The sequence below is a fragment of the Eptesicus fuscus genome, chromosome 2, assembly GCF_027574615.1.
Source record: "Eptesicus fuscus isolate TK198812 chromosome 2, DD_ASM_mEF_20220401, whole genome shotgun sequence".
Taxonomy (NCBI): domain Eukaryota; kingdom Metazoa; phylum Chordata; class Mammalia; order Chiroptera; family Vespertilionidae; genus Eptesicus; species Eptesicus fuscus.
The window spans coordinates 89,019,801-89,044,518 of record NC_072474.1 but is presented as its reverse complement, the minus strand read 5'-3'; the positions used below and the strand labels follow the sequence as shown (position 1 = coordinate 89,044,518).

General features: G+C 37.9%; 1 protein-coding gene across 3 annotated transcripts in view; it reads right to left on the bottom strand.

Annotated features, from left to right (window-relative positions):
• The window catches only part of GABRA2 (gamma-aminobutyric acid type A receptor subunit alpha2), a 100,717-nt gene that overhangs the window by 54,083 nt on the left and 21,916 nt on the right, over nucleotides 1–24,718 (bottom strand). For all 3 annotated transcript variants that reach the window (XM_054723813.1, XM_008140270.3, XM_008140272.3), the window contains exon 3: nucleotides 43–110. In XM_054723813.1, coding sequence (XP_054579788.1) covers nucleotides 43–110 — 68 coding nt within the window. The remainder of the gene's footprint in view (nucleotides 1–42; nucleotides 111–24,718) is intronic.

Below are 24,718 nucleotides of genomic sequence, written 5' to 3'. Positions count from 1 at the left end.
TTGCATATATTAAGTAAAAATAGTATTTAATGAAAAACTCACCATATCTGTATCTGAGACAGGGCCAAAACTGGTCACATAGATGTTAGTGAAGACTTCAGTAATACTGTCTGATATAAGAAAAAGAGATTGAATATAAATATTATGTAATGAGAGGCACAGGAGACAGAAGGGGTCAAGTTAATGGCATGGTTAGAAAACTATGTGATATTTAGGAATATTGCTCTTTCTTTTCAATTTTCAGAACCAACAAAAATATCTATGTTGCTCACTTATTTCATAGGTTCTAGCAACCCTAAATGCAAAATTCCTAAAAGTATTAAGATCTTCTTACTTGGAAACTACAACTGACTAGAACATTCTTTTGTAAGCATATTTCTCAAGATTAATAGTTTCTTAGAATCTATCATAATTGAACTAGTTTTCAATAAATTTTCCACAGGTACTGAAAATAAAATATAGTTAGTATGATTACTCTGTGATATAGTCCTGTATTTGATTCTTAAACTAAATATTTCAGATGGTACTTAATGATAGTAGAGATTTAGTTTTTAGGTTGTAAATTAAGGACTCTTCTGAATAAAGCACAAAACAGATTGTTAATCATTATAAATAAATATAATTCATATTAATATAAAATTATTATTCAATGATATAAAAATAAAAGCAAATAACATACATTAATCACCACAGATTACTTCCAAACAAGCTTGCTTTTAAATGTACTTAGCGTGCGGGTAAGGGGGAGAGATCAACCAAAGGACTTGTATGCATGCATATAAGCCTAACCAATGGACACAGACACCAGGGGGGTGAGGGCATGAGGTGGAGGGGGTGGGGGGCAGTGGGGGGGTAAGGATACATATGTAATATCTTAATCAAAAGAAAAAAATATTTTAAAAAAGAATGCCAAAATTGCCAAGACTTATTTAGCATCCATCTTAATTGGATTGAATTAAAGTCTATAGTTATGTCCCTTATTGACTGTAACACAATTAACTGGATTGCTCTGTTAGCCAGGTAATTTTAAGTAAGGCAAATGGTGAGGGGGGAAAGTTCAAAAGAAATATTTTAAGAGAAAAACACTTTAAATGTTCTTATAGAAAAAAACGCATCATTAATTTCTACCATCTTATAGTCAGGGGATAAATGATGATGGAAACAAATAAAATAAAAATTTTTATCATCATGAAATGAATGTCTTATCTAGTAACTATCAAATTTTTAATTCTAGACAAACATTACCATGAAATATTTTAATATTATATGGGACATTCATTTATAATCATGAAAGAGAGAGGAAACTAAGTCTGGGATATTGAATCCACTATGGCAAAACCAAAAAAAAATAAAAAGAATATGAAAAAACGGAGTAGACTTCTTCAAAATGCTTTCCATATACTAATCTGCATAACAAACCTATGAGATTGGCGTTCGCTTATCCTAATGTGTGTGTACACTTATGTACAGAAAAGTAAGGGATTGTGCCCAATGACCCACACTTAGAACCCAAGCAAGCAGGCTCCTGAGCCCTCAGGGTAAACCAAAGCATTATACACAGTCCACAGTAAATTTGAAATAAAAGTGAGTTCCCATTAACTACATATTTGTATTCACCACAATACTCGGTGCCAAAGACATAGTTATAGTGTTCCAAATAAATATAGTCATACAACTTTATTATATGTATATACTATTCTATTATAAAGATTGTATTTATGAAATTTTATTGTAAAACTGATTTGAAACCTAAATATATTTATAAAGTCAATTCTCAGCTGCCACCTGCTCCAAAGACCTGCACAGGGTCAGCTTCATGGATATGCAACTTGTGCAACTGCACAGGACCCTCTGCTCAGAAGAGCCCCATGCTCAGTTTAATGTTCTATTATTACTATTTTTAAATTTAATTTTTAATAAGTTTGTTTAAATGGATTTTTTTAGAGAGAGAGGTAGGGAGAGAGAGAAACATCCATTGGCTGCCTCTGGCATGTCCCCTACTGGGATCGAACCTGCAACTCGGGCATGTGCCCTGACCGTAAATCGAACCGGTAACCTTTTGGTGCACAGGATACCCAGCCTACTGAGCAGCACCACTGGGCTATTTTTAAATTTATTAATCATTTTCTTACTAAAGGCCCTGTATTTTCATCTTGGACTGGGCCTGTGCTGGACCTAAATTATATATGCGGAAGGAAGGAAGGAAGGAAGGAAGGAAGGAAGGAAGGAAGGAAGGAAGGAAGGAAGGAAGGAAGAGAAGGGAGGGAGGAAGGAAATGAGACCCAAGTTTGTTTCTCCCTCCCTTTATTTGCACAAAATCAACAATACTATCACATTTATTCAATAAACAAAAGAATAAAATTTTAGTAATTATAGATACTGATTTAAAATATTCCAGAGCAGAGAAACTAAAATGTTAAGGTAGTCTTCACCCAAATAGAAGCAAATGCAATTGTCTTCCTTAGTCTGGAAGAGTAAACTTGAAAAAGAGAGATGGCAAAAATGTGTGAATATATTTATGCTTAAGGATATGAAAAATATCCACCATGTGCCAAATGGAAAGTGAAGAGTAAGGGAGAGTATTATCAGTACCTAATGGCTGTAGAGAAATGCCAGCTAATAGTAAGAGTGAAAAATAAGATTTTTACCATTAAAGCTCTAAGAAGAGCAAAACCCAAAGAGGAAGAAGATAAATATGCAAAGTTACCTTAAAGAAACGATTTCATGGTTTACTAAAGAATGTATGCATTTGAAGGAATATTCTTCGGCTATGAAAGTTCAGAAAAAGAAAAATCAGCTAAGCACACACTGACCACAAATATCCAATAGGTACCCGAGATTGGAAAACTGATTCTTGGTAATAAGACTGCGAGGCTATCCATATAGATGGATGCCCAGAGCTGTAACTAATCAATAGGCATTAGTGAAATATTCCAGTGTGATGACTGCACATATCTGATACATCTAACACAACTTTCTAGGGTTCTGCATTTGAAGTGCAATCTTGGATGATGATTTCGCTTTCCATGAGAGAAAGAAAGGGAAGCAAAGGGGAGGCCAGGGAAGTGGGGTGAGATTGCATGAGGAGGGTAGAGGTAATTTTTGGATTTTGTCAAAGTCCATAGTGTCTTCTGGTTTTATTTTGTTTACTCATGTGCAAGTAGGGCAGGGTTGTGTTGTGTTATTAATGCCTGTTACAATCCTCTGATCCATGTGATAGAAGTATGTCACAAGTAAACAAATACCACTGACACTCTGCAGCCATCCCAGTCTCCGCATTTCAGGTACCAGGAGTGACCCTCTCAAATCCTGATCACTTTAGTGGACCCAACAAGCACTCTTCTGCCTCAGTGCTTTCACATTGGTTTTTACTTCTCTTTCATTTTAGTTAACTGCTACTCTGCCTTTGGGTCTATTTAAATGTTCACTCTGAGGAGTGCTTTGCTACTTTTCCTGTAGAATGGAAGTCCTTTTCTCTCATTTTCTCTCTCTGACACTGTTGTTTCCACAGGGTGTTTTAGAACTTGCTTTTATTTTTATGCCTTCATTTTGTTTGTGTTTTGTCTGTCTTCCCAACTAGGATTTAAATTTGCTAGAGACAAGGGCTGTGGCTTTTCTGTTCTGTTATGTCACCAGTGCCAGCAAACCTGCTACATACCTGGTGCTTTATATTTGAAAAAACAAGTTGTTTCTAATTATAGCAAATACAGAACATATAACTCTCCCCCAAAATATTCCATCAACATACAAAATGGCCCTGAGAGCTATCACTGCTTGTAAAGGAAGGGCACTGTCTTTTGTAAAGGCTGAGACCAAACTGCCCATCGACAGAGAGGTTGAAAGTCTAGGAAATAGGTTCTCAATGAAGAAACAAAGTCAAGGAAAAGGGGGAAATGTATTTAAAAGAAGCCCTGTCGGTAGGAACTAAAATTTAACTGCTGAACAGTAAGAGGATTTTAACGGAAACATCCACCATGCATGACCTCAAAATAATTGCTTATCAGCTAAATTTTTGGCTTTAGAAATATCAAGAGCATTATATGCAAAAACAAGATCTTCTAGAGAATACCATGAGTTTAATAACAGGTACTTAAGGATAAATAAACATAGAAGAATGTGTGATCCATAGAACAATCATCAAATTCAGGGTGACAGCTAGCTGGGGAGAGAGGAAGAGGAATAATCTGCCGAGAGGTACCCAGGAGATTCTAATATATTTCTAATATTCTCGTTCTAAAATTGACATTAATTAATTCTGTCAAGGTTTTAAGATTAGATAAAGCTGATCACAGAATCAATCATATTATTCTCTGTACTTTTCTGAACCTTTGAAATACTTCAAAAAAAAGTAAATGGCCCTGAAGCATACCCAAGGTGAACCCATAAATAATTTCAAGAAAGGTTTAAATTAAGTCATGGAGATTACTCTTTACTAGGTAATAACAATCAAACTGTCTTTAAAAAATCTTTTGCCAAAGTCTTTTAAAATAGTTAAGTTTGGCTTATGAACAATGGTTAACGTGTGCAGAAGTGTGGGGTATTTGGCTGTAAAGACAGATGGAGGTTGTATTGAAAAAGGCCTGCAATGAGAATGCTGCCTTTCTCTCACTCTCTCTCTATATAGCAGCATAGCATTCAGCGAAGAACTCAGATAGAGAGAATGTTATGTCCAGGGCTGTTGTACTAGAAATGTTATGTCACATTTATAACAGTGGGCAAACTGAATCAGGGGAGATTAAAGAAAATATATCCAGTTTGAAAGATGTTGCAGTAGTTAAGACAAAAGGAAAAAAAAATGACAAATGACATTGAGAACAGGAAAGCATAGAAATCAAGGGAATAGATTTTTTTTTTCTAAAGTGGTATTTTTAAAAGATGCTGAAATAGGCCCTATTGTTTTACTATTAAGAGTATATTTAGAGCCTAGAAATGAGCAGTTGCATAAAACAAATGAAAGAAGACTGGAAAGTAAATGGATGGTGAACACATGAAAAAAACAAGCGGAAAACATTTTCTGTAAATGCTTGTCAAAAAATACTTGAAGTCATAAACAGTTGAACTGTACTGAGTAATGTAATACACTAGCAATCAAACCTTCAAGCAAAAATTTCTAACATTTAGCAGGAATTAAATCATGTCTTTCTGTACAACATTTTATGAATGATTGACATACATTTGAAATTAGGCACTAATGCTTGTTTCCAGTGGTTCTTCATGAGTGGACAAAGCTTTCAACACAACTGAACGGAGCAGTGGGCTTTCTGTTATCTCCTCGGTGAGGCCCACCTTACCACCCTACGGAGATTTGCAATCATTCCATGTCTCCCCCTAACTCTGATATGTTCATCTACTTACTATGTTTACTATTTGCTGTCTATAGCTACCAATATAATAGACACAAGCCACGCATTGCTATTTAAATTAATTGAAATCAAATAAAACTAAACATTCAGTTTCTCAGTCACACTAACCACATTTTCTCCACATATGACTTTGGCTACCATGTTGGATAGCACAGTTGAACATTTTCATGGTCACAGAAATTTCTCTAAGGTAATACTAGTCTATATCTTCCCACTAGCAGATAAGCTCCATGCACACAGGGATTTTTATTTGCTCAAAACGATAAAAGTCCAACACTGAACAACCCCTGACATAATGTATATTTTTAATGAATTTTTGTTGAATAGGTGAATTCTCATTCTTTCTCACAGAGTCACTTAAAGTAGACATGGCCTCTGTTACAATGCAGCTTTCCATAGCCTAGTAAAGAGAGATATCAGGCAAACAGCAAATAAGTATACAACTGCAGGAATTATATATGCTATGAAAGAATATAACAAGAAAATATTAACTCTCCTGGAAATACTTTCTTCACTTGGTCTCTGAAACACCACAATTTCTTGATTTTATTTGACTCCCATTTCTCTGAATCCTTTACTGCTATGCCACCAACCTATTAATATTGGAATGTAACAACATTCATTTGGGGGGGTCTCTTTATTTAGTACTCGATGGTTCCTTTCATGTAGTCATGAACTCTTGAATTTTTATTTACAGTCCAGAGCTTTCTTCTAAAATCTAGACTCCTATATCCAACTATCTAGTTGATATCTCCACTTGACTATTAATTTTCTCACACTCATCATGTTCCAAACAAATTTATTTTTCTTTCCAAAATCAACTGTACTTTCAGACTTCCCTATAATTTTTGTTGTTATTCCAAACCTCGGCCACAAATCTTGGTTTCACCCACAACATTTTTCTTTTAAACAATAAGTCTGGTTGAGTCTAAAAAATATCTATAATCCTATCACTTCTCATCTCCTTTTAAAGCTGTTACTATTCTTAAAGTTAACCTTATCTCTCTATAAAAATACTATTTCCCCTGATTCACACTTATAGACTCTTATTTTGTTATAAAAGCTGTCATGAGATATAATTCACATTATATAAAATACATAATTTATAAGTGTCAATTCAGTGTTTTTAGTATAGAATTGTGCAACATCACTACTCTCTAACTTCAGAAAAAAATTTATAATCAGAAAGAAACCCAGAATCCATTCGCAGTTATTCCATGTTCTCCCTCCCTCCAGGCTCTAGCAACTACTAATTCAGTTTCTATTCCTATGTATTTGCCTATTCTAGATATTTTATATAAATTGAATCCCTTCTATGCCTACTTTATAGAGGGGGTATTTTTTTTTAAGTCATAAATGGGTGTTGGATTTTGTCAAATACTTTTTTTGCATGTATGCAGAAAATCATAAAGCATTTGCCCTTTATTCTATTAATATGACACTTTACATCAACTTATTTTCATGTGTTAAAGTAACTTTGCATACTAAGATAAATCTCACTTGGTTTTGGTGTATAATTTTTTATATGTTGCTGGATTTGATTTGTTAGCATTTTGTTGAGCATTTGTGTGTCTGTATTCATACGGGATATTGGTCTACAGTTTTTTTGCACTATCTTTGTCTTGTTTAGTATCAGTTTGATACTGGACTAATAGAATGAACTGAGGCATGTTCTCTTTTCTCCTATTTTTAGGATATTTTATGAAGGATTGGTGTTAATTCTCTTTTAAATGTTAGACAAAAATTCATCAGTGAAGCCATATGGAACTGGAATTTGCTTTGTGGGAAGTTGTTTTGTTACTAATTCAGTCTCTTTCCTTGTATGTCTATTTAGGTTTCCTATTTCTTTTTGAGTTAGTTTTAGTATTTTTCATTATCCTAGGAATTTGTCCATTTCATCTAAGTAATTTAATAATTGTCATATAGCCAGTGTAGCTCAGTGGTTGAGCATCGACCCATGAACCAGGAGGTCACTGTTCAATTCCCGGTTCAATTCCACATGCCCAGGTTGTGGTCTAGATTCCCAGTAGGGGGCATACAAGAGGCAGCTGGTCAATGATTCTCTTGCATCATTGGCGGTTCTATCTCTCTTTTCCTCTCCTTTCCTCTCTCTGAAATCAATAAAAATAATAATAATTGTCATACAAATATAATACAAATGAGTTTCCTTACAGAATTTACGTAATATTTCCCTTAGAGATTCTCTGCCTGAGGGTTTTCCCTGGCTGTGCAGGGTGGACCAGAAATGCAGAGAAGTTTATGCTCATAGAAAAAAAATCAACCAATAACCGATGGTAGGTGAAGGTATTATAACTCAGGTTTCTCTCCCGCTCAGTGGAGACAACTCTAAGGAACCATTTCTGAGAGATCTTCAGTGGGATTAAACCTCAATTGTCCTTGTCAGTAACCTGCTCATTAGTATACACTGCTCTGCCTCCCATCCCTTCCCTGTGTCACTTTCCCACCCCCTCTGCTAGTGCCTCCTGGTAATCCCAAATAATCCATATAATAGAGTCTGCTTCTGAGGGAAACCAAACACCAACTATAAACATCCATCACCTGCTTTAATTCCCGTACACCTATATGTGCCACTGGTCATCAGTCAATTTCATAAAAGTCAATCGGTACTTATTAAGTGACTTTTGTGTATATGGCACTTTGTGTTCCCTATTAAGAGTTGAAAACTTTGAATTTGATAACATATTTGCCACTATTCTACCACAAAGGAATTGCTGCACCTCACTCAGTATCTTCCTTCCCGTACATGTTTGATAAAAAGGAAAGACTTGAACAACACTCCATTCGTTCTGCCTTTGGATGGTCAATAAATTGTCCATTATACAGGAAGAGTTCAGAAAAATAATAAAACCATTGTGCACTATGTTTTATTACAATCATTTTTCATTATAGTTCTAAATTTTGGTCTTTGATTTTTTTTTTAATGTTTGCATCTTTATATATTCTGCTTGTTCTTATAGTTTTCCTTATTTACTTTGTGTGGTTTTTTTTCCTACTAATGTAAATGCATTGATATTCATAGTATATTCCTTTTGAGAATCCTGAACAAGAATTAAGATGCCTGCATGCTTTGGACAGGATACAAAAAACTCTTGAAGGAGAAACTAAACACTCCCATCATGACGGTAACTGTTATTGGTTACAAATGAATTTGACTTTGAAATCACTTCAAGGTCTATCTGTTCCCAACAGGCTTTGAGACTGTTCTGGCCTCTAGAGCCATCAGTAGTAGAAGATCTGTAGTGCCTTCTCTCTCTTTGGAATGTGTTCCTTCAATACCTGAAGATGCAGCTTATTCTGGTGAGGAAGCTGAGGACACACCTTCTCCCCAAAGTACTAGTAAAGGAAATCGGTGGGGAAAGGGAAGAGAAGACTGAGTGCACACTGAGTCCCATCCATTTAGTGGAACCATCGGCTCAATTAACAAATAGCTACTAAGGGCTTACTAAGTAGTGTCCCGAGACATTTCCAGACTGACAGACAAGGGAGAGAATGCTCCCAAAGGAAAGCTGTATGCGGTACCAGAATCAATTGATGTCCCTCAAGGTAATGTTTCATCAAGCAGTTGCTTCATGTTCAGTCTGGGACTCTGACAGGGGAAAGAGTAAAGATGTTCTCAAAGAGGCCACTTCTGCTAATACAAGTTATATTCTCTTGTGAGGAGATTCTAGTGACCCAACCCCATTTCCACTTGTTAAAGATGGCATCTAGAGCACATGGGATATCAGAACACTGAGTCCAAAGTTCAGTCTGGGCCAAGCTATTATAGACCTCGTATCCCTGGGTTAGTTGGTAACTTGGAGCATACTAGCCACCAACTAGAAATCCTATGCTGTTCTTCAAACTAGCTTAGCAAGTTATAAGAATTTAAAAATAAAAACTATGCTGATATAAATTTACATTTTGTTCCCAAAATACATATTAATAAGAAAAGATTCTTATACCCAATATATAATAAAAATGAACTTTTATCTCTTAAGATTAAAATTATGTTATAGATCAATATAAATTGAGGATTCTTAATGCACTAAAATATAATTCATATGTAATTCATATATATTACCGATATCAAGGGATGGGAAAAATCTTACTTTATTCATTTTCTATATTAAAAAATGGTATATAATTTAAGCACATTAACTGAGTTTTTCTTTTATGACCTTTTCACCATCATCACAGAATACTGTTATCAACAATAATATTTCTATTGACTTTGCAAAATAATTTTTGTTCTTTTTTACTATTTTGTAGAAGAAAATTATTTAAAGGTAATAAAGTATTAACTTTTAAAATACACCCCAAATAATTTCAAAAGCTCTCATATAATGCCGTGGTTTTTAATCATTCAACATTTCTTGTCTTGATTTCTCTATGCCTAGTCTTGGTGAAAGGCAACAACATCTTGTCACTTGTCAAGATTTTACACTCAATCTGAATCTCTTACTCATTTCTACATTTTAATTTTTCACTGGGTTCTGTTGATTATGTTTCCTACATTTTTTTTGAATATTCTTTTCCACCCTATCCTCACTGGCAATAGCGTCTAGAATGGCTTCTTTCAGTCTTCCTGCTTCTAGTTTCACCAAATCCTATCTACCATCCTTAATACTGCTAAAGTGTTCCCTCCTTATCAATTGTGTGATGCCTCTTCTCTGATCAACATTGTTCTCACTGCTGCCCCTTTGCCTATAGATCAAGTGCAAAGTTCATAGCATGGCATATGAGACCCTTCATAATCATCTTTGTGTTTCCTTCCTGGTGCCGTTCTATGTTGTGTACCTTAGCCATACCACGCTCCATGCCATTCTCCTTCACCCTTCCTTTCTTTGTAGTTGCCCTTTCCTCTAGTTTAATCCTCACTCTTAAAAAACAAACAAACTCAAATAACATTTCTCCTCTGGGGTACTTAATTAGTCTTCCTGGTAGTTACCATCCCTGGGGTATTTAATTAGTCTTCCTGGTGGTTTTAGAAAAATTTACTTCTTCAAATGAAATAATCAACACTATGTAACTTTCAATGCATGAGAAGTTATTAAGTGGTTGTGTGTCCCCCACTCTATCCACCATACAACAGACAGCTCCTAGCAATTTGCTCTATGTGAATAACATAGATAATCAAAGAATGATACAAAGCCACATCCTAAACATAATTTCATCAATCATTGTCTATGATGTAGTTCACATATATTTTCTTTAGAAATGTGGCTTTTAAGTTGGGAATTCATTTTGAGCTCCTTTTTGTTCGACTCTAAATGGGTATCAGACTCTGAACGAGGGTAAGGCCATGCTAATCCTGTCACACTTAAATATGAAAAAAAAAATCAAAGTATTTATCTTGACATCTATGAATAATCTGAACTAAATTAGGCAAATTATGATGATGATAAATTACTGAATAACTTAATCATACATGGAAAAATTTTAAAGCAAAATTTTAGATTTTGATGCTAAGAACATAAGATCATCTGATTTTATGTCAAGTAGAGTTTAATTCTCACATTCAACAATCCAGCATTTTCCATCTACAGCATTCCCTGATTAAAGGCATGGGGAGCCTTGCTGGCAATGTTACAAACTTTGCTATCTCCCCGAATCTCTTGGAACAGTCTCAAAAAGAAACTCTCTTCTCACATGGATCTTGTTGATATTCTAATTTGATGATAGTATCACTTTCTTCCTAAAAATAAATTTAGCTTAAAGTAACATAAGAGGAAAAAAGAACTCTCCTAAAGTAATTAACTTTATCACCTATCACTGGATGGTATTTCTTGAGGGTGTGCACGTTGGAAAATGTTATGATTACTCTACACCTAACATGCAATTAGGAAATTTTAGAAATTTATGTAGCAACCTTTAAGTACTTATCCTATCTGCTGAATTCCCATTGTGTGATACTACAAGGAACTTACTACCTATTAAGCTTATATTCTATGTGTCCAGTAGATTAAATGTTCATATATGATCCAAACTTATTTTCATGATCACTCTATAAACTGCATAATTATAGTCATTGTACCCCTCATCCAAATTAAACAGCTAATAAAACATATAGCTGAAATGAAATATTATTTTTGACTTAAAACCCCATGCTCATAACTATTTCAATAATAAAATGCATTCAAAACACAAAGGCTGGTTGGTATCTTGAGTAGTGCCAGTATAATCCAACCATATAGATTGATTACATACCTGTCATGTGCCAACCTCAAGTCATATATTTGGGGAGATTATAATATGGAGTAATACTAAAGAAACTTACATTTCAGTTTAATAATCATTGCTAGTTATGCAAAATATAAGGCTGTTTCAATTTTAGGATAAAACATTTATGTTTGTGAATGTGACACACATATATACATATATACATATACACACAATATTTAGTAAATAGACTATATAAATACATATTTTTACCTGTTATATATATGTGTATGTGTATACATGCAGATATATACATCTGTGTGTATAAATATGTGTGTGTGTGTATATTTATATTTATATATTTCTGTGTGGATATATACATACCAATATAAAATTTTGGTGTTGCACTGCCCTATATTTAAGTCAAAAGACATACTATTCTAACAAATCTGCAACTTCAGAAGAGGGCTACCTGTAGGATGATACTGAAAATGAATAAATACATTTCCTTTCTTTCTTCCTGTTTTTCCTCCTTCAAAACAAAAACATATTGAGTGTGTTTACACTAAGTAATGCACTTAGATAAATGATGAAGAACATGTAATATGTCACCATCATGTCTCATAGAGAAAAAAAACACAAGTAAATATATTATTGCCGGTGCAGTGTTCTTAAATGGTAAAAATAATGAAAATGCTAAGGTGTGGTGTGAGGAGGTAGATGGTGGGTGATGGTAGGGAGAGAAGAGGCACTGAATTCAAAGCTGGGGAGTCAGAGAAAGGCTGACCAAGCCATCCTTCTATCTGTAATATGCGCTTCTTTTTATTTATTTTTTTTATCTACTCTCAGAACCTTTCCCTTCTAGCACTTTAACTCAATTTAATCCAGGTCTTGTGTTTGTAACCTAAAAACAAATTATAGCTATTATTTTTAATGAATAAAAATACTTATGATAGGCCCTTTGAAGAAATTTTAGAAGATCTAGATTATTACTTAGAAGAAAATTCTAAGAAAGTAGATTACAGCATCAGGCTAGGACCTCAATGTTAATTCAGAAACCGGTAGTAGAAGAAACTACAAGAAATGTTTCATTCTACACAGGAATGAAATAAAAGAATAAAAAATGATAATTATGAGATTAAAATGATGGAAGAATTCTCTGGTGGTCTTGCAAATTGTTTTGGAAGCTACACTTAGATCTTGTCAAGAAATGTCCATTTTAAACATCCAAATTCCCAAACAGCATTTTTTACTTTGTTCTAAATATGTCTCTGAATCCTAATTATATCTTTATATTTTTCAGAACAGTAATTTTTATTTTAGACATTTTCTACTATAGAATAAGTAAAGACACAAAAAATTATTTTACAATCAAAATTTTAAAATCAGGACATTTGAAAAGATATGTATAGGTAATAACATTCAAGGCTTACACATGAAAAACTGACCTTTTAAAGGAAGTGATTATCAACCATATTGGAAATAAAAAATTGGATTTGCTACTTATTACTAGCAATTAAGTATATGGTATACCTTAAATTTCTCAGCTCTGATCATATCTCTTACAGAACATATTTTAATATAAGTATTCAAGTTGTTTTCTTCCTTTTTGATTTGAATTTAACTTTTACCCTCTTTCCTTCTTTGCTTTGATATACTTTTATGAACAGTTGATTACTCTCCGCTGTCCTAAATTCCATTTCCAGCAGTGCTGCCTCTCAATGTATTGTTATATAAACCTGTAAGTTGGTACATTTGGGGTTTTATAAGAAAATAATCCCCACTTGTCCACCCTTACTTGTTGCTGACATTACTGGTAGTCTTTTAAACTGCTGTTTTAGCTCTCCAGGCATTTTTACAAGGTAGCTGTGGTACAACCTCCACTAACAGAGCAAAGACATATTCACCCATGTTTGTCTTCACTCAGCTCAGAACATGGGACTCAGCCTTTCCCTGTAAGGGCATGGAATCACTGATAAATGAGACACTGCACCTCATGCAATAAAAACACACCCAGTTCATAGCCACGGGGACGGCGATAGCTAAGTCAGGGATTTCATTTGTGCCCTGATACTCTTCATCTGTGGCTCTTCTGTTTGGAACCAACACAACACTTCTGCACTCTATTTACAGCTGTTGGGGCTTGACATTTTGCTTATATTTGTGACTCACAAATTATAATGAAAAAAAAAAAGCAAAAACAGGCATAATGAGTGAGCTTCATCATTTATTTTTCCTTTGGTCCTCCCAGAAATAACAATGCTTGTTTCTCCTCTCAGTGTGAAAGGTTTTATGTATGCTATCTGTAAATGTCCACAAGAATACAAATCCAATACAGAAATGAATCACATAATTTCCAGAAAGTACTGTGACGGTTCTCAGTAGTTGCCTAAGGATATCTCACCACATAAAAAGACGAACTGATCCCCTATTTTCCATGGAGGAGAAATTTCAGACTGACTTTTCAGGACTCATTCGGTCAGATAATTTCATCCATTGCCATTTTTATTGACTGCACAGTACTTGTCTCTATGTGGCCAGAAAATAATGAAGCCAGATCACTACTAAGGCTCTTAACAAGGAGACCATTTTCTGCAATCAAGACGGCTGTAGGCATCCACATTGATTTTAGAGAAAGGCTGCAGCAAAGTGCCTGGATCATTTGATGATGGATACATAGAAGGGCTGGACTTCGATTAAGCAGCAAAGCAATATTTTTTTTTTCTGGAAGGCCATATTATCTTTTAATGCCTTACTGTTTTCTCTGAGCAGTAGAGTTATTCCTGTACCCTCAAAGATTCAACCATCATTTATTCCAAACCTACTCTGTGCATATATCATTTTCTTTCTGCTGTGGAGGATACAAAGGAGTACAAGTGAGTCCGCTGTTCTTTTTTGAGAGTACAAAATAGGAAGCTACAAATTGTAAAATAATAATAATAACCATTACATTTATTATAATCCTTACTGATTCTTAGGCCAAAACCTTGTAATTATCCTTGACTTTCACACTCTCATCTGTTCCCACAGGAAATCTGTTAGCTCTGTCATCAAAAGATACTCCAAATCCTGCCACCTGTAAATATCTCTACCTCTACCACCCTGGTCTAAGCTGTCACCAGCTCTCACATGAATAACTGGTCCCCCAGGTGCCACCTTTACCCTTGCAGAGTCTACTATCATCACAGTACAAAAGGTGAGTATTACAAAACTAGAGGCCTGGTACATGAAAATTCGTGCACTTGTGGGGGTCCCTAAGCCTGGCTGCACCCTCTCACAGTCCGGGACCCCTCGGGGGATGTCCACCTGCCAGCTCAAGCCTGCTCCCCGGGGGATCAGGCCTAAGCTGATGGTCAGACATCCTTCTGACAGGCCGGAAGCCCTCAGGGGATGTTTGACTGATGGCTTAGGCCCCGGGGGGAGGGGAGGGCTAAACCTTCAGTCGGACATATCCTTAGCGCTGCCGAGGAGGCAGGAGAGGCTCCTGCCACTGCTGCTGCACTCACAGCCATCAGCCTGGCTTGTGGCTGAGTAGAGCTCCAGCTATGGGAGCACACTGACCAGCAGGGGGCAGCTTCTGCAATGAGCGTCTACCCCTTGGTGGTCAGTGCACGTCATAGTGACCAGTCATTCCCAGTAGTTCCGCAATTAGGGTCGATTTGCATATTACCCTTTTATTATATAGGATTGTTATATAGGACAAGGAAATGGAATCATGCCATGCCTCTGCTCAGAACTCTAAAAAACAATTCCCCATTTCAGTCAAAGTAAAAGCTTGACTTCCCAGGGTGGCCAATAATACCCCAAGTGATGTGGGCTATTGTGGCCATTACATAACTTCATCCCTACTAATTTATCCTTGTATGGTCCTGGCCTCCTTGCTCTAGGCACACCCTCACCTTAAAGCCTATGAACTGGATGCACCCTTTCCCAACCTAGATGCTCTTTTCCTAGCCATCCATGTAGGTTAAGTCCTTCAACCTTCTTTAAATATTCATGGAAATGTCAACATCTCAATATTGATGAATCTATATTAACTAGAAAAGACTCATCGTACTCCCAGTTTCCCCACTACTTGTTTCCCCTCTCTACTTTTTCTTATTTCCATTTTTTTCCACAGTATTCACCACTCACGGCCATACCATATAATGTACTTATTTACTGGATTTATTTCTCCTTCATTCACTCAGCTGTAAACTTAGGGGCAGATATCTCTTTTGTTCACTGATATAGTCCAATGGATTAGAACAATTGCAGACACGTGCTTGGCATTCAGGAAATACTTATGAAATAAACGAGGAAACTTATGAAAGAATGAATAAAAAATAGCTCTTTTACTGAATGCATAAACTATATGCCAGTGCTTTGCTAAGTATTCTGCATATGTAAAGTTTTAAAACCCTGTGAGCTAGGTATCACCCCTCCTTTTGGCAAATGCAGAAACTGAAATTTTGAAAGGTTTGTTAGTTGTCCAGGGTTACACAGGAGGTGAGTGGCAGGGCCAACATGGAAACTCGTGTCCGACTCTAAGACTTGAGATGTTAGCCACTGCAACATGTGGAAACTAACGACTTCTAGCAAGTTTCACAGCACGGCTCTGCATAATCACAAAGTCTACAATGTGCAGGAAAGAATTTAACCTTTGTGGCCTGGGAATCAAAGTGGAAGTCTCAAGATATACCTAATTTAGAATCTTTTTTAAAACAAGAAACTGGCTCATGATTTCCAGAGAAAAAGAAAAAAACAACAACACAGGGAACATGGGTGAATTTTAATTTGTTATCCTTTTAATTTACCTCATCATATTCTGTTCTCAAATATCTCCTGGGAATTACTCCTAAATTTCTCTAATGTTCAACATCTGTTCTTGAATCTTCGATTACTGTGAGACCCAAGCCATTTGGTTACTTCAGCACTTTAAATTCAGCTAAGTGATTTAAAAAACACACACACACAACACATTCAGACTACTAGTTTGGACTTAATGTAAACCAACCCACCAACTGATCCTCAGCCGCTCTCAGTGGTTCCTTTTGGATTCAGCTATGGTCACACGAACGAAATCACTCGGTCCCACCTTGATGAAGCATGGGAACCTTTTAACTTCCCTCACTCATGGGGGGCCAGTGTATACCTCTGTGCATATTATCTTATTTCAAATGTAAATTTGTCATCCACTTTGCCCCATCTATGTTAGAATTTAGATTCCAAAATTCTTTAGGATGAAGAGAGGCCTGGATATAATTATACACACCAACTCACTTTATAGATACCTTGCAGGCAGCCGTGAACTGAATAGACTCTTAATATGTACATTGTGATAAAAATATCTCTGTCTACTCTTTTCCAAGACATGCTCCACCCACCCACACCAACACTTCACTTTCTCGTTTGTCCGGTGAGTCATATCGGTACTGGCAATTTATATTAAATGCTTCAATGCCAATCTCTTGCTATTTTTGCCACTATTTTCTTAACCTAAATAGCCCTTGTAACTGCAATTGTTCACTTCTTGAGGTCTAAACGTGGAAGAATGAATAAAGCAGTCAATATACTCCTGGCATTCCAATGCACTAAACAATATTTTTTAGGATTAAGCATCTATCATGTTTTAAAAGTATTCCAACAGAATGTCTTTCCAAATGGTGCCTTAAACAGCAGTTGTCCCTTCCTTTGTAAGCACAGTGAAGAGAAAAAATATCCTTTGGGTCAGGCTATGCTCAATTCTGCCCCCCCCCCCACCCCCCAGTAGGTTCTTTCACTGCAAATAACTTTTCTTAAATGTATTCTCAAATTTATTTTTAAATCAAAATTATGAATAAATTAAAGAAAACAAGAGAAGAATTTTTAAATGCACAAAGCATTTACTTAAGCAATTCCTGCAGAGTAGCTCATTTTACATGTAGGACTCCTGATTCCCCCATTGCCAAAGATTCCCCGGGGCATAAGAATCCTCAAATAATCAGGTCTATCTATGCCAGGCACAGCACTCCCAGAAAACGACTGCAAGAAAATACATTATAGTCTAATACGCTATGCATTCTAAGCCTTGTTTTCATTTATTTATAATTTCCTGCATTACTTTAAAATATGACTAGGCCAATTAGAATGACAGTTCAATAGTAAAACCTTTTAAGACTCTAAATGCATGCTCCATCAGCTTATTCGACCATTTAGAACTAAATGTGGTTACAGAAGTTTTGTTTACATTTCTTTCCATTCTTTTCATAACGGCACTGATGCACTGCCTATTTCAAGAGTCATGCGCACTCATCTCCATCTTCACTGAACCTGCTAAAATGTGACATTTCTTGCTTCGCTAAGGTGCCAACTTCAGATCCCTGTAAACTGCTATTGGGATCATGGTGCTCAGTGCTCCCATCCCCAGCAATCCTCATGAAAGAATTCCACTTCCTCCCAAAGTCACCCTTTACACTCCTGAAATCGATTTTTTTTTTTCCAACCACTGCTCTACTGTGCTCCTCAGAAAACTTTAAGAATGCTGGACTTTTCTGAAAATCGAAATCAGCTTTCTCTGGCTCTGCTTGTCATCGCTTTGCCCAGGACTTCTGATTATGTCCTCCTGTCCAGTCCCTCATCACGGATTTGCCAAGCCAATCTACTTCTCGATTTCTGACTTTCTTGATATTTCCCATTCAAGAACCTGTTTGCTGCAGCCTCTTCACACCCATGTCCAGGCAGAAAACGTCTCTGCAATTATCAGGAGACTCACTGAGCAGAAAGCACCACTGCTTTTCAGCCTTGAGAATTTATAGTATCTAACAGCTCCTCGCACTGATGTTTATCAAGCAATTACAGGGTTTCTGGCAGCAGTGTTAGAATAAGTATGCCTGTGAGGAGCCGCGAGTCTGCATATCAAAATCACTTCTGAGATTCACATGAACCCTGGGTCTGCAGAGGTTGTCACAGGCCAATGAGGAACAAACCAGTTTCAGATTGAGCATCTTCTATTTTCCTAGGAAGGGAAAAGGAACAAGACATAATTGCTTGTTCCTCCCTGTGGAGGCTTGATGTAAAGTTGGAGGAGCCCAGATTCCAAGTCCTCACATTGTCATGTAGATTTCCCTCTCTAGAGGGAACAACATTGAAACACTTCCAGCCCCATTCTTCACCTCGTCATACCTCCCCAGATAAAGAAGTAACTTTTGTGACAAAATTGGGAGAAGGAACTGAACATGCTCAGCGCTGCTGCTCTGTTTGGTGCAGGGGCGGTCTGTCTGTCCCCAGCAGAGCTGTGTCTCCTTCTCTTCTTGCTCCCTGTGATCACACAATGGAGCACAGGCCTGGCGCCTAGAGACAAATCTGAGAGTGTCTCTTTCTGGCTACACTATTGGGGTTCTACACACATAAAGAGTAACCAAGAGTATGTGTGTCCATCTGCAAGCCCAAAGACACCCTGGGGTGAAGAATTCTGGGGCCTAACTATAAGCACACATCTAAGCCACATTATCTCACCTAGCCTAACATTGTTAGTAATGAAACTGATATTCTGATCTCCACACGTGAACTTTCTATGTCTAGTTTTGTGTGAGTAGGGATTTAAGAGTTGTATTACTGGCTTCATAGATGCTCAACAGCTGAAGAGAAATAATTGTGCATGCTTTTCACCCACAATGGTGAGTTTGCACTTGATTGGAATGTGTGGAGTTTAAAGATCTCAATTTGAATCTGAATTCTGTCACTTACTATCTGCATAACATTAGGCAAGTTCTTTAACCTCTTAGTGCCTCAAGTTTCCTCAACTGTGCATTGAACTACTATTTAATGAGCACATACTATGTGCCAGGCACTGTTCTAGAGTCTGAGAACACACTAGGAAAACACGGACCAAAATGTCTGTCTTCAGGGACCATTCATTCTGTAAAACAGTTCTACAACATAAGATCAGTAGGAGGATTAAATAGGTTAGTATATGAGATGCAGTTAAAATGGTGCCTGGAGCATAGTAAGCTCTCAATAACTGATGATGATAATGATCTTGGCTTCATTTAGAGCAGCAATAGCAACTCTAACTGAATAATTCTTGCTATTAAAGCAGTTCTTCTTTCTGTGTGATTGTCTCTGAGCTTTAGGATGTCCCATGATGCAAGGATGATTCTCTGGTGAAATATTTTATAGCTTCTGATTTCTAAACTCCACTATCAAACCCTACACTCAGCTCCTTAGGGGATAATGTTATTTAATATGTTATGCTGTTTCAGGAGGAATTGGTCTTTGACTTTGAAAGTACAGAGCTTTCAATATGTATGTATGCTTGGTTTTGCAACATTTAGGTAAAACATGCTCTGCATATAGTGCTTTTAATTAGATGAAGATAGGCAATATTAAAAAATATATTTTCTCATAATCTTCTTTGTAACAGTTGGAGACAGCTATGAAGCCAATGAGGATGTTGCTAAACGGATTAGACATTTCTTTCAAAATATTTTACACCCAGTATGGCTCAGTGGTTGAGCATCGAACTATGAAATAGGAGGTCACAGTTCGATTCCTGGTCAGGGCACATGCCAGAGTTGTGGGCTTGATCTCCAGTGGAGGGCATGCAGGAGGCAGCTGATTAATGATTCTCATCATTGATGTTTCTATCTCTCTCTCCCTCTCCCTTCCTCTCTGAAATCAATAAAAAAATAAATAAAAAGAATATTTTAATCATCACTATAGTTTTTGGCTAGTTGGGGATTCCAGGCTCACATGTTTGCTGGGTTGGTACTAGTATAGAAATGGTTACAGTAGCACACTCCAGGTCCACACAGAGCCAATGTTTACAATGCAGCTCATCTAGATTTCATCTCAGACCAAACTCTCTGCACATTCTTCTATCAGAGTTATTTTATCTACATGCAACACCAGTTATAAGGATCTGATGTACTAGCTTGGTCACGTGTTAGAATCTGTCCATTTGAATTCCTGTCTAACCATCTGAGATGGATCCATTTATCTCAGGCACATTGATGTTCTTTTTTATTGCATTTATTGGGGTGACACTGGTTAACAAAATTATACAGGTTTCAGGTACACAGTTCCACAACACATCATCTGTACACTGCATGGTTTGTTCGCTAACCGAAGTCAGGACCCCTTCTATACATAAGAAATGATTGTTTTCACAGGTAATGGGTAACTATCAAATACAGCTCATTTCTCCATCCATTCATTCAATAATCAAAACACATCTGCACTTTAATCAAACACTGGGATCTGCAATTTTATCTTCATTTTGAAATGGGAAATCAAAACTGGGTGAACTTAAACATCATAATGTGCATGAGGTCCTAAAAATAATTAGTAGATCATTAACCAAAACATTTTCCTCCTGACCCAAAGTCTATCAAACTACAGATATAATCTGCAGACATTTACCAAAAACTGTCCATTTATGTTGTCAAATCTAATAAATATCACTCACTGGATTTTAAGGAGCTATTCTGAAGCAAAACCCTATGGGACCTAGCATTCTTTGACACTGTATGGCCCGCCTTCAGTTGTGGATACTCATGATATTCATTATAGTTAACTCCGTATGACCCAGGAAAAGGGCACTGTCAGTCTTTCTAAACCAGCCAAACATAAGATGATTGACAAGTGTCATATCTTTCTTTTCTCCGTAACGTGTTGCTAAAATAACATATCTACAAATGCCTGCTTCTATTTTCTTAATAAAGCGACTAATATTTGAACAACTTTTGGTGAGCTCTCCATTTTTCAGAACTCTATTTTTCCAAAATAATTACTTTCAACCTGGAAGTACTCATATAGTGATATTTACTTTTCCATTACAATCTTACCTAATAATAGAGAAACATGTAAATTGACCGTACCTCTGCTACGCCCACAGCCAGTCAGAGTGAGTATGCAAATTAACCCAACAAAGATGGTGGTTAATTTGCATACATACCTGGGTCTAGGAACCTCCTAGGCACCCAGGTCACTCCCAGCCGGCCATCGGAGGGGTGGGGGGCCCTTCACAAGCTTAAAGCCTGGGGCAGAGGCTGTAGGCTTGGGAAGGGGCCAAGCCTGTGACAAAACACAGACCATCTGGAAGTCAGCGCTGGGTTGCCCAGCTGCAGCCTGGCAACCCAACACTGACTGCCCAGGTGGCTGAGACCCAGAAAGTGAGTCAGGGTCTGATCTGCAGCCTCAGTGAAAGCTGTTGATCAGTGTACTTACCTCTCTCTTTCTCTTTCTCTCCCTCTTTCTTTCTGATCCTCGCCAGCAGCCAGGCTTTTCTTTCTCTCCCCGCCTCCGTGGGGGCTGCTGTTAAGCCCCATTTCTTTGATCAGGCCCAGAGATAGGCCTGGAGATGCTGACTGGCATAGGAACCGACCAATCAGAACCAAAGGTGGGTGCTGTGGAGACCCAAGGACTGTCTAGGAGGTGGAGCTTCTGATGCTGACTGGCATAGGAACCGATCAATGAGAACCAAATCTGGGTGCTGTGGAGAGCCAATGGCTGCCTAGGAGGCAAAGCTTTTGACGCTGGCATAGGAACAAACCAATCAGAACCAAATTGGCCAGCAGAGGAGGGCAGTTGGGGGTGACATCAGGCCTGCAGGAGAGGGCAGTTAGGGGTGATCAGGCTGGCAGGCAGAGGTAGTTAGGGCAATCAGGCAAGCAGGCAGGTGAGCAGTTAGGAGCCAGTGGTCCCACATTGTGAGAGGGATGTCTGACTGCCAGTTTAGGCCCAATCCCAATGGCAGTGGGACATCCTGCAAGGGGTCCCCAATTGGAGAGGGTACAGGCTGAGTTGAGGGAATCACCCCTCCATGCACGAATTTCATGCACCAGGCCTCTAGTGAAATAATAAAAGAGAGCATAAAAGAACTGTAGGAGAAGGGGAAGCTCCACTCACATCCCTGAGAAGAGGGGGAGGTAGAGAGAAAAAAACAATTAGAACTGTCCTACTAGTTCTGGGAGCAGAAACGAGGTAAAATGCATTCTGGCTCTTTGGGAATGATAACAGAACCATAAAAACCTACTGAGTAAAAGGTTTGAGATTATCTCTAAACTTTTCATCACTGGTTGTAAGCATATGCTATATGGATACTGGTCCTTATTAATAAGAGAGAAATTCAAGTCTTAGCAGACTTATATTCAGTAAATAATGGTTGGCAAAAGGACGAATGATGATAAAGTTAAACTGGTTTATTCAATTATTAAACACTAGTGGCCCGGTGCACAAAATTTGTGCATGTGGGGGGAGGTTGCTCCTCAGCCCGGCCTGCACCTTCTCCAATCTGGGACCCCTCGAAGGATGTCCTACTGCCAGTTTACAGGGATTGGGCCTAAACTGGCAGTTGGACATCCCTCTCACAATCCGGGACTGCTGGCTCCAGCCGCTCACCTGCCTACCTGCCTGCCTGATTGCCCCTAACCACTCTGCCTGCTGGCCTGCTCACCCCTAACTGCCCCCCGCCGCCGGCCTACTTGCCCCCAAATGCTCCACCCCCTGCCAGCCTGATCATTCCCAACTGCCCCCCATGCCAGCCTGCTCACCCCAACTGCCCCCCTTGCTGGCCTGCTCACCCCCACTTTCCCTCCCCACTGGCCTGCTCACTCCAAACTGCCCCCCCCGCTTTCCTAATCACATCCAACTGACCCCCACTGACGGCCTGCTCACCCCTAACTGGCCCCCCTGCTGGTCTGCTTACCCCCAATGGCCCCTGCTGTCCCATCCTGGCCTGATCACCCCCGGCGACCCAAGGTCCCAGCCCCTCCTTTTTATTCCTTTTTCTTTTTTTTTTTTTTTTCAGCGCCTCCTTGAGTGGAGGCCAGGGCCAGCTGGAAGCAAGTATCTAGGATTTATTTATCTTCTATAATTGAAACTTCGTAGCCTTGAGTGGAGGCCAGGGCCAGCCAGGGCAGGCGGGAAGCTTGACTTCCTCCATTGCCGGGGCAACCCAAGCCTCCTGCTTGCTCCAGCTCCGTGGCCAGCGCCATCTTGGTTGGGTTAATTTGCATACTTGCTCCTGATTGGCTGGTGGGCATGGCTTGTGGGCGTAATGGAGTGATGGTTAATTTGCATGTTTCTCTTTTATTAGTGTAGATTTATTCAGTGATACTCACTGCAGGATGTTGTGCTAAGTGTTGTGGGAGAAAGACAATCAAGAAGATAATTCCTATAGGCAAGAAATTCTTAACCTACTGAAGAAGCTAAGGCATATACAAAAGTAACAATAATACAGATCTTTTCTATTTAGGTAAATGTCAGCAGTTTCCACCCATTTACCTACGTCAAAAACCTCTAAGCCAGCCTTGATTTTTCTTTCTTTCTCATCTCATCTAGCTAACAAGATAGATGAGAAGGGATGGACAGTGAGTGAATGTGGGAATGAAAGAATAAATTATTTCCATAGTCCCGCAAGGACATAAGTGCCAGAAGAAGTGTTAAGAATTAGTGGAGAGACAGGGAAACATCGATCAGATGCTCAAACCTCAGAGGGAAGGTAGGGGAGAGAGGGGGTGAGGGGGAGAGATAAACCAAAGGACTTGTATGCATGCATATAAGCATAACCAATGGACACAGAAACCAGGGGGGGTGAGGGCATGAACGGGAATGGGGTGGGGGGGGGGGCAATGGGGGGATAAGGACACATATGTAATACCTTAATCATTAAAGAAAAAAAATGTGAAAACACATACACACACACACACACACACACACACACACAAAGAATTAGTGGAAACAGCTAATAGGTAGGCATCAATGGATAGAACCAGGAGATGTTTACAACTACATAAGTAGAATAGGCAGGAGGTATTAAAGCCGAGAAAATACTTCAAAAACATGCACAGAGGAAGTCATCTGAATCCTGGGGAACAGAAGAATGAGACCACTATCAAGAATGAAAATGGGAGCAATAAATATTTACATGAATTGAAGGAGAAAGAGGTCATTAGAGAGAGAAAAAAAAATCAGAAGCTATTACTAACTAAAAAATATGACAAGATAATGGCCTATTTGAGACTATATAATAACTTATAACTAATTTAAAGAACAATTTAGCAAGACAAGGCTTAAAGAAAAAAATAAACTTTATTATCTAGCATTTCTAATGTTTAATAATTTAGCCTTTCAGCTATAAAGTTAATATTCTGACACTATTTTTAAAGTATTTAATAAAAATACAAGAACATTAACAATATTGTAATGGTTTTAAAAGCCATTTATTCAATGTA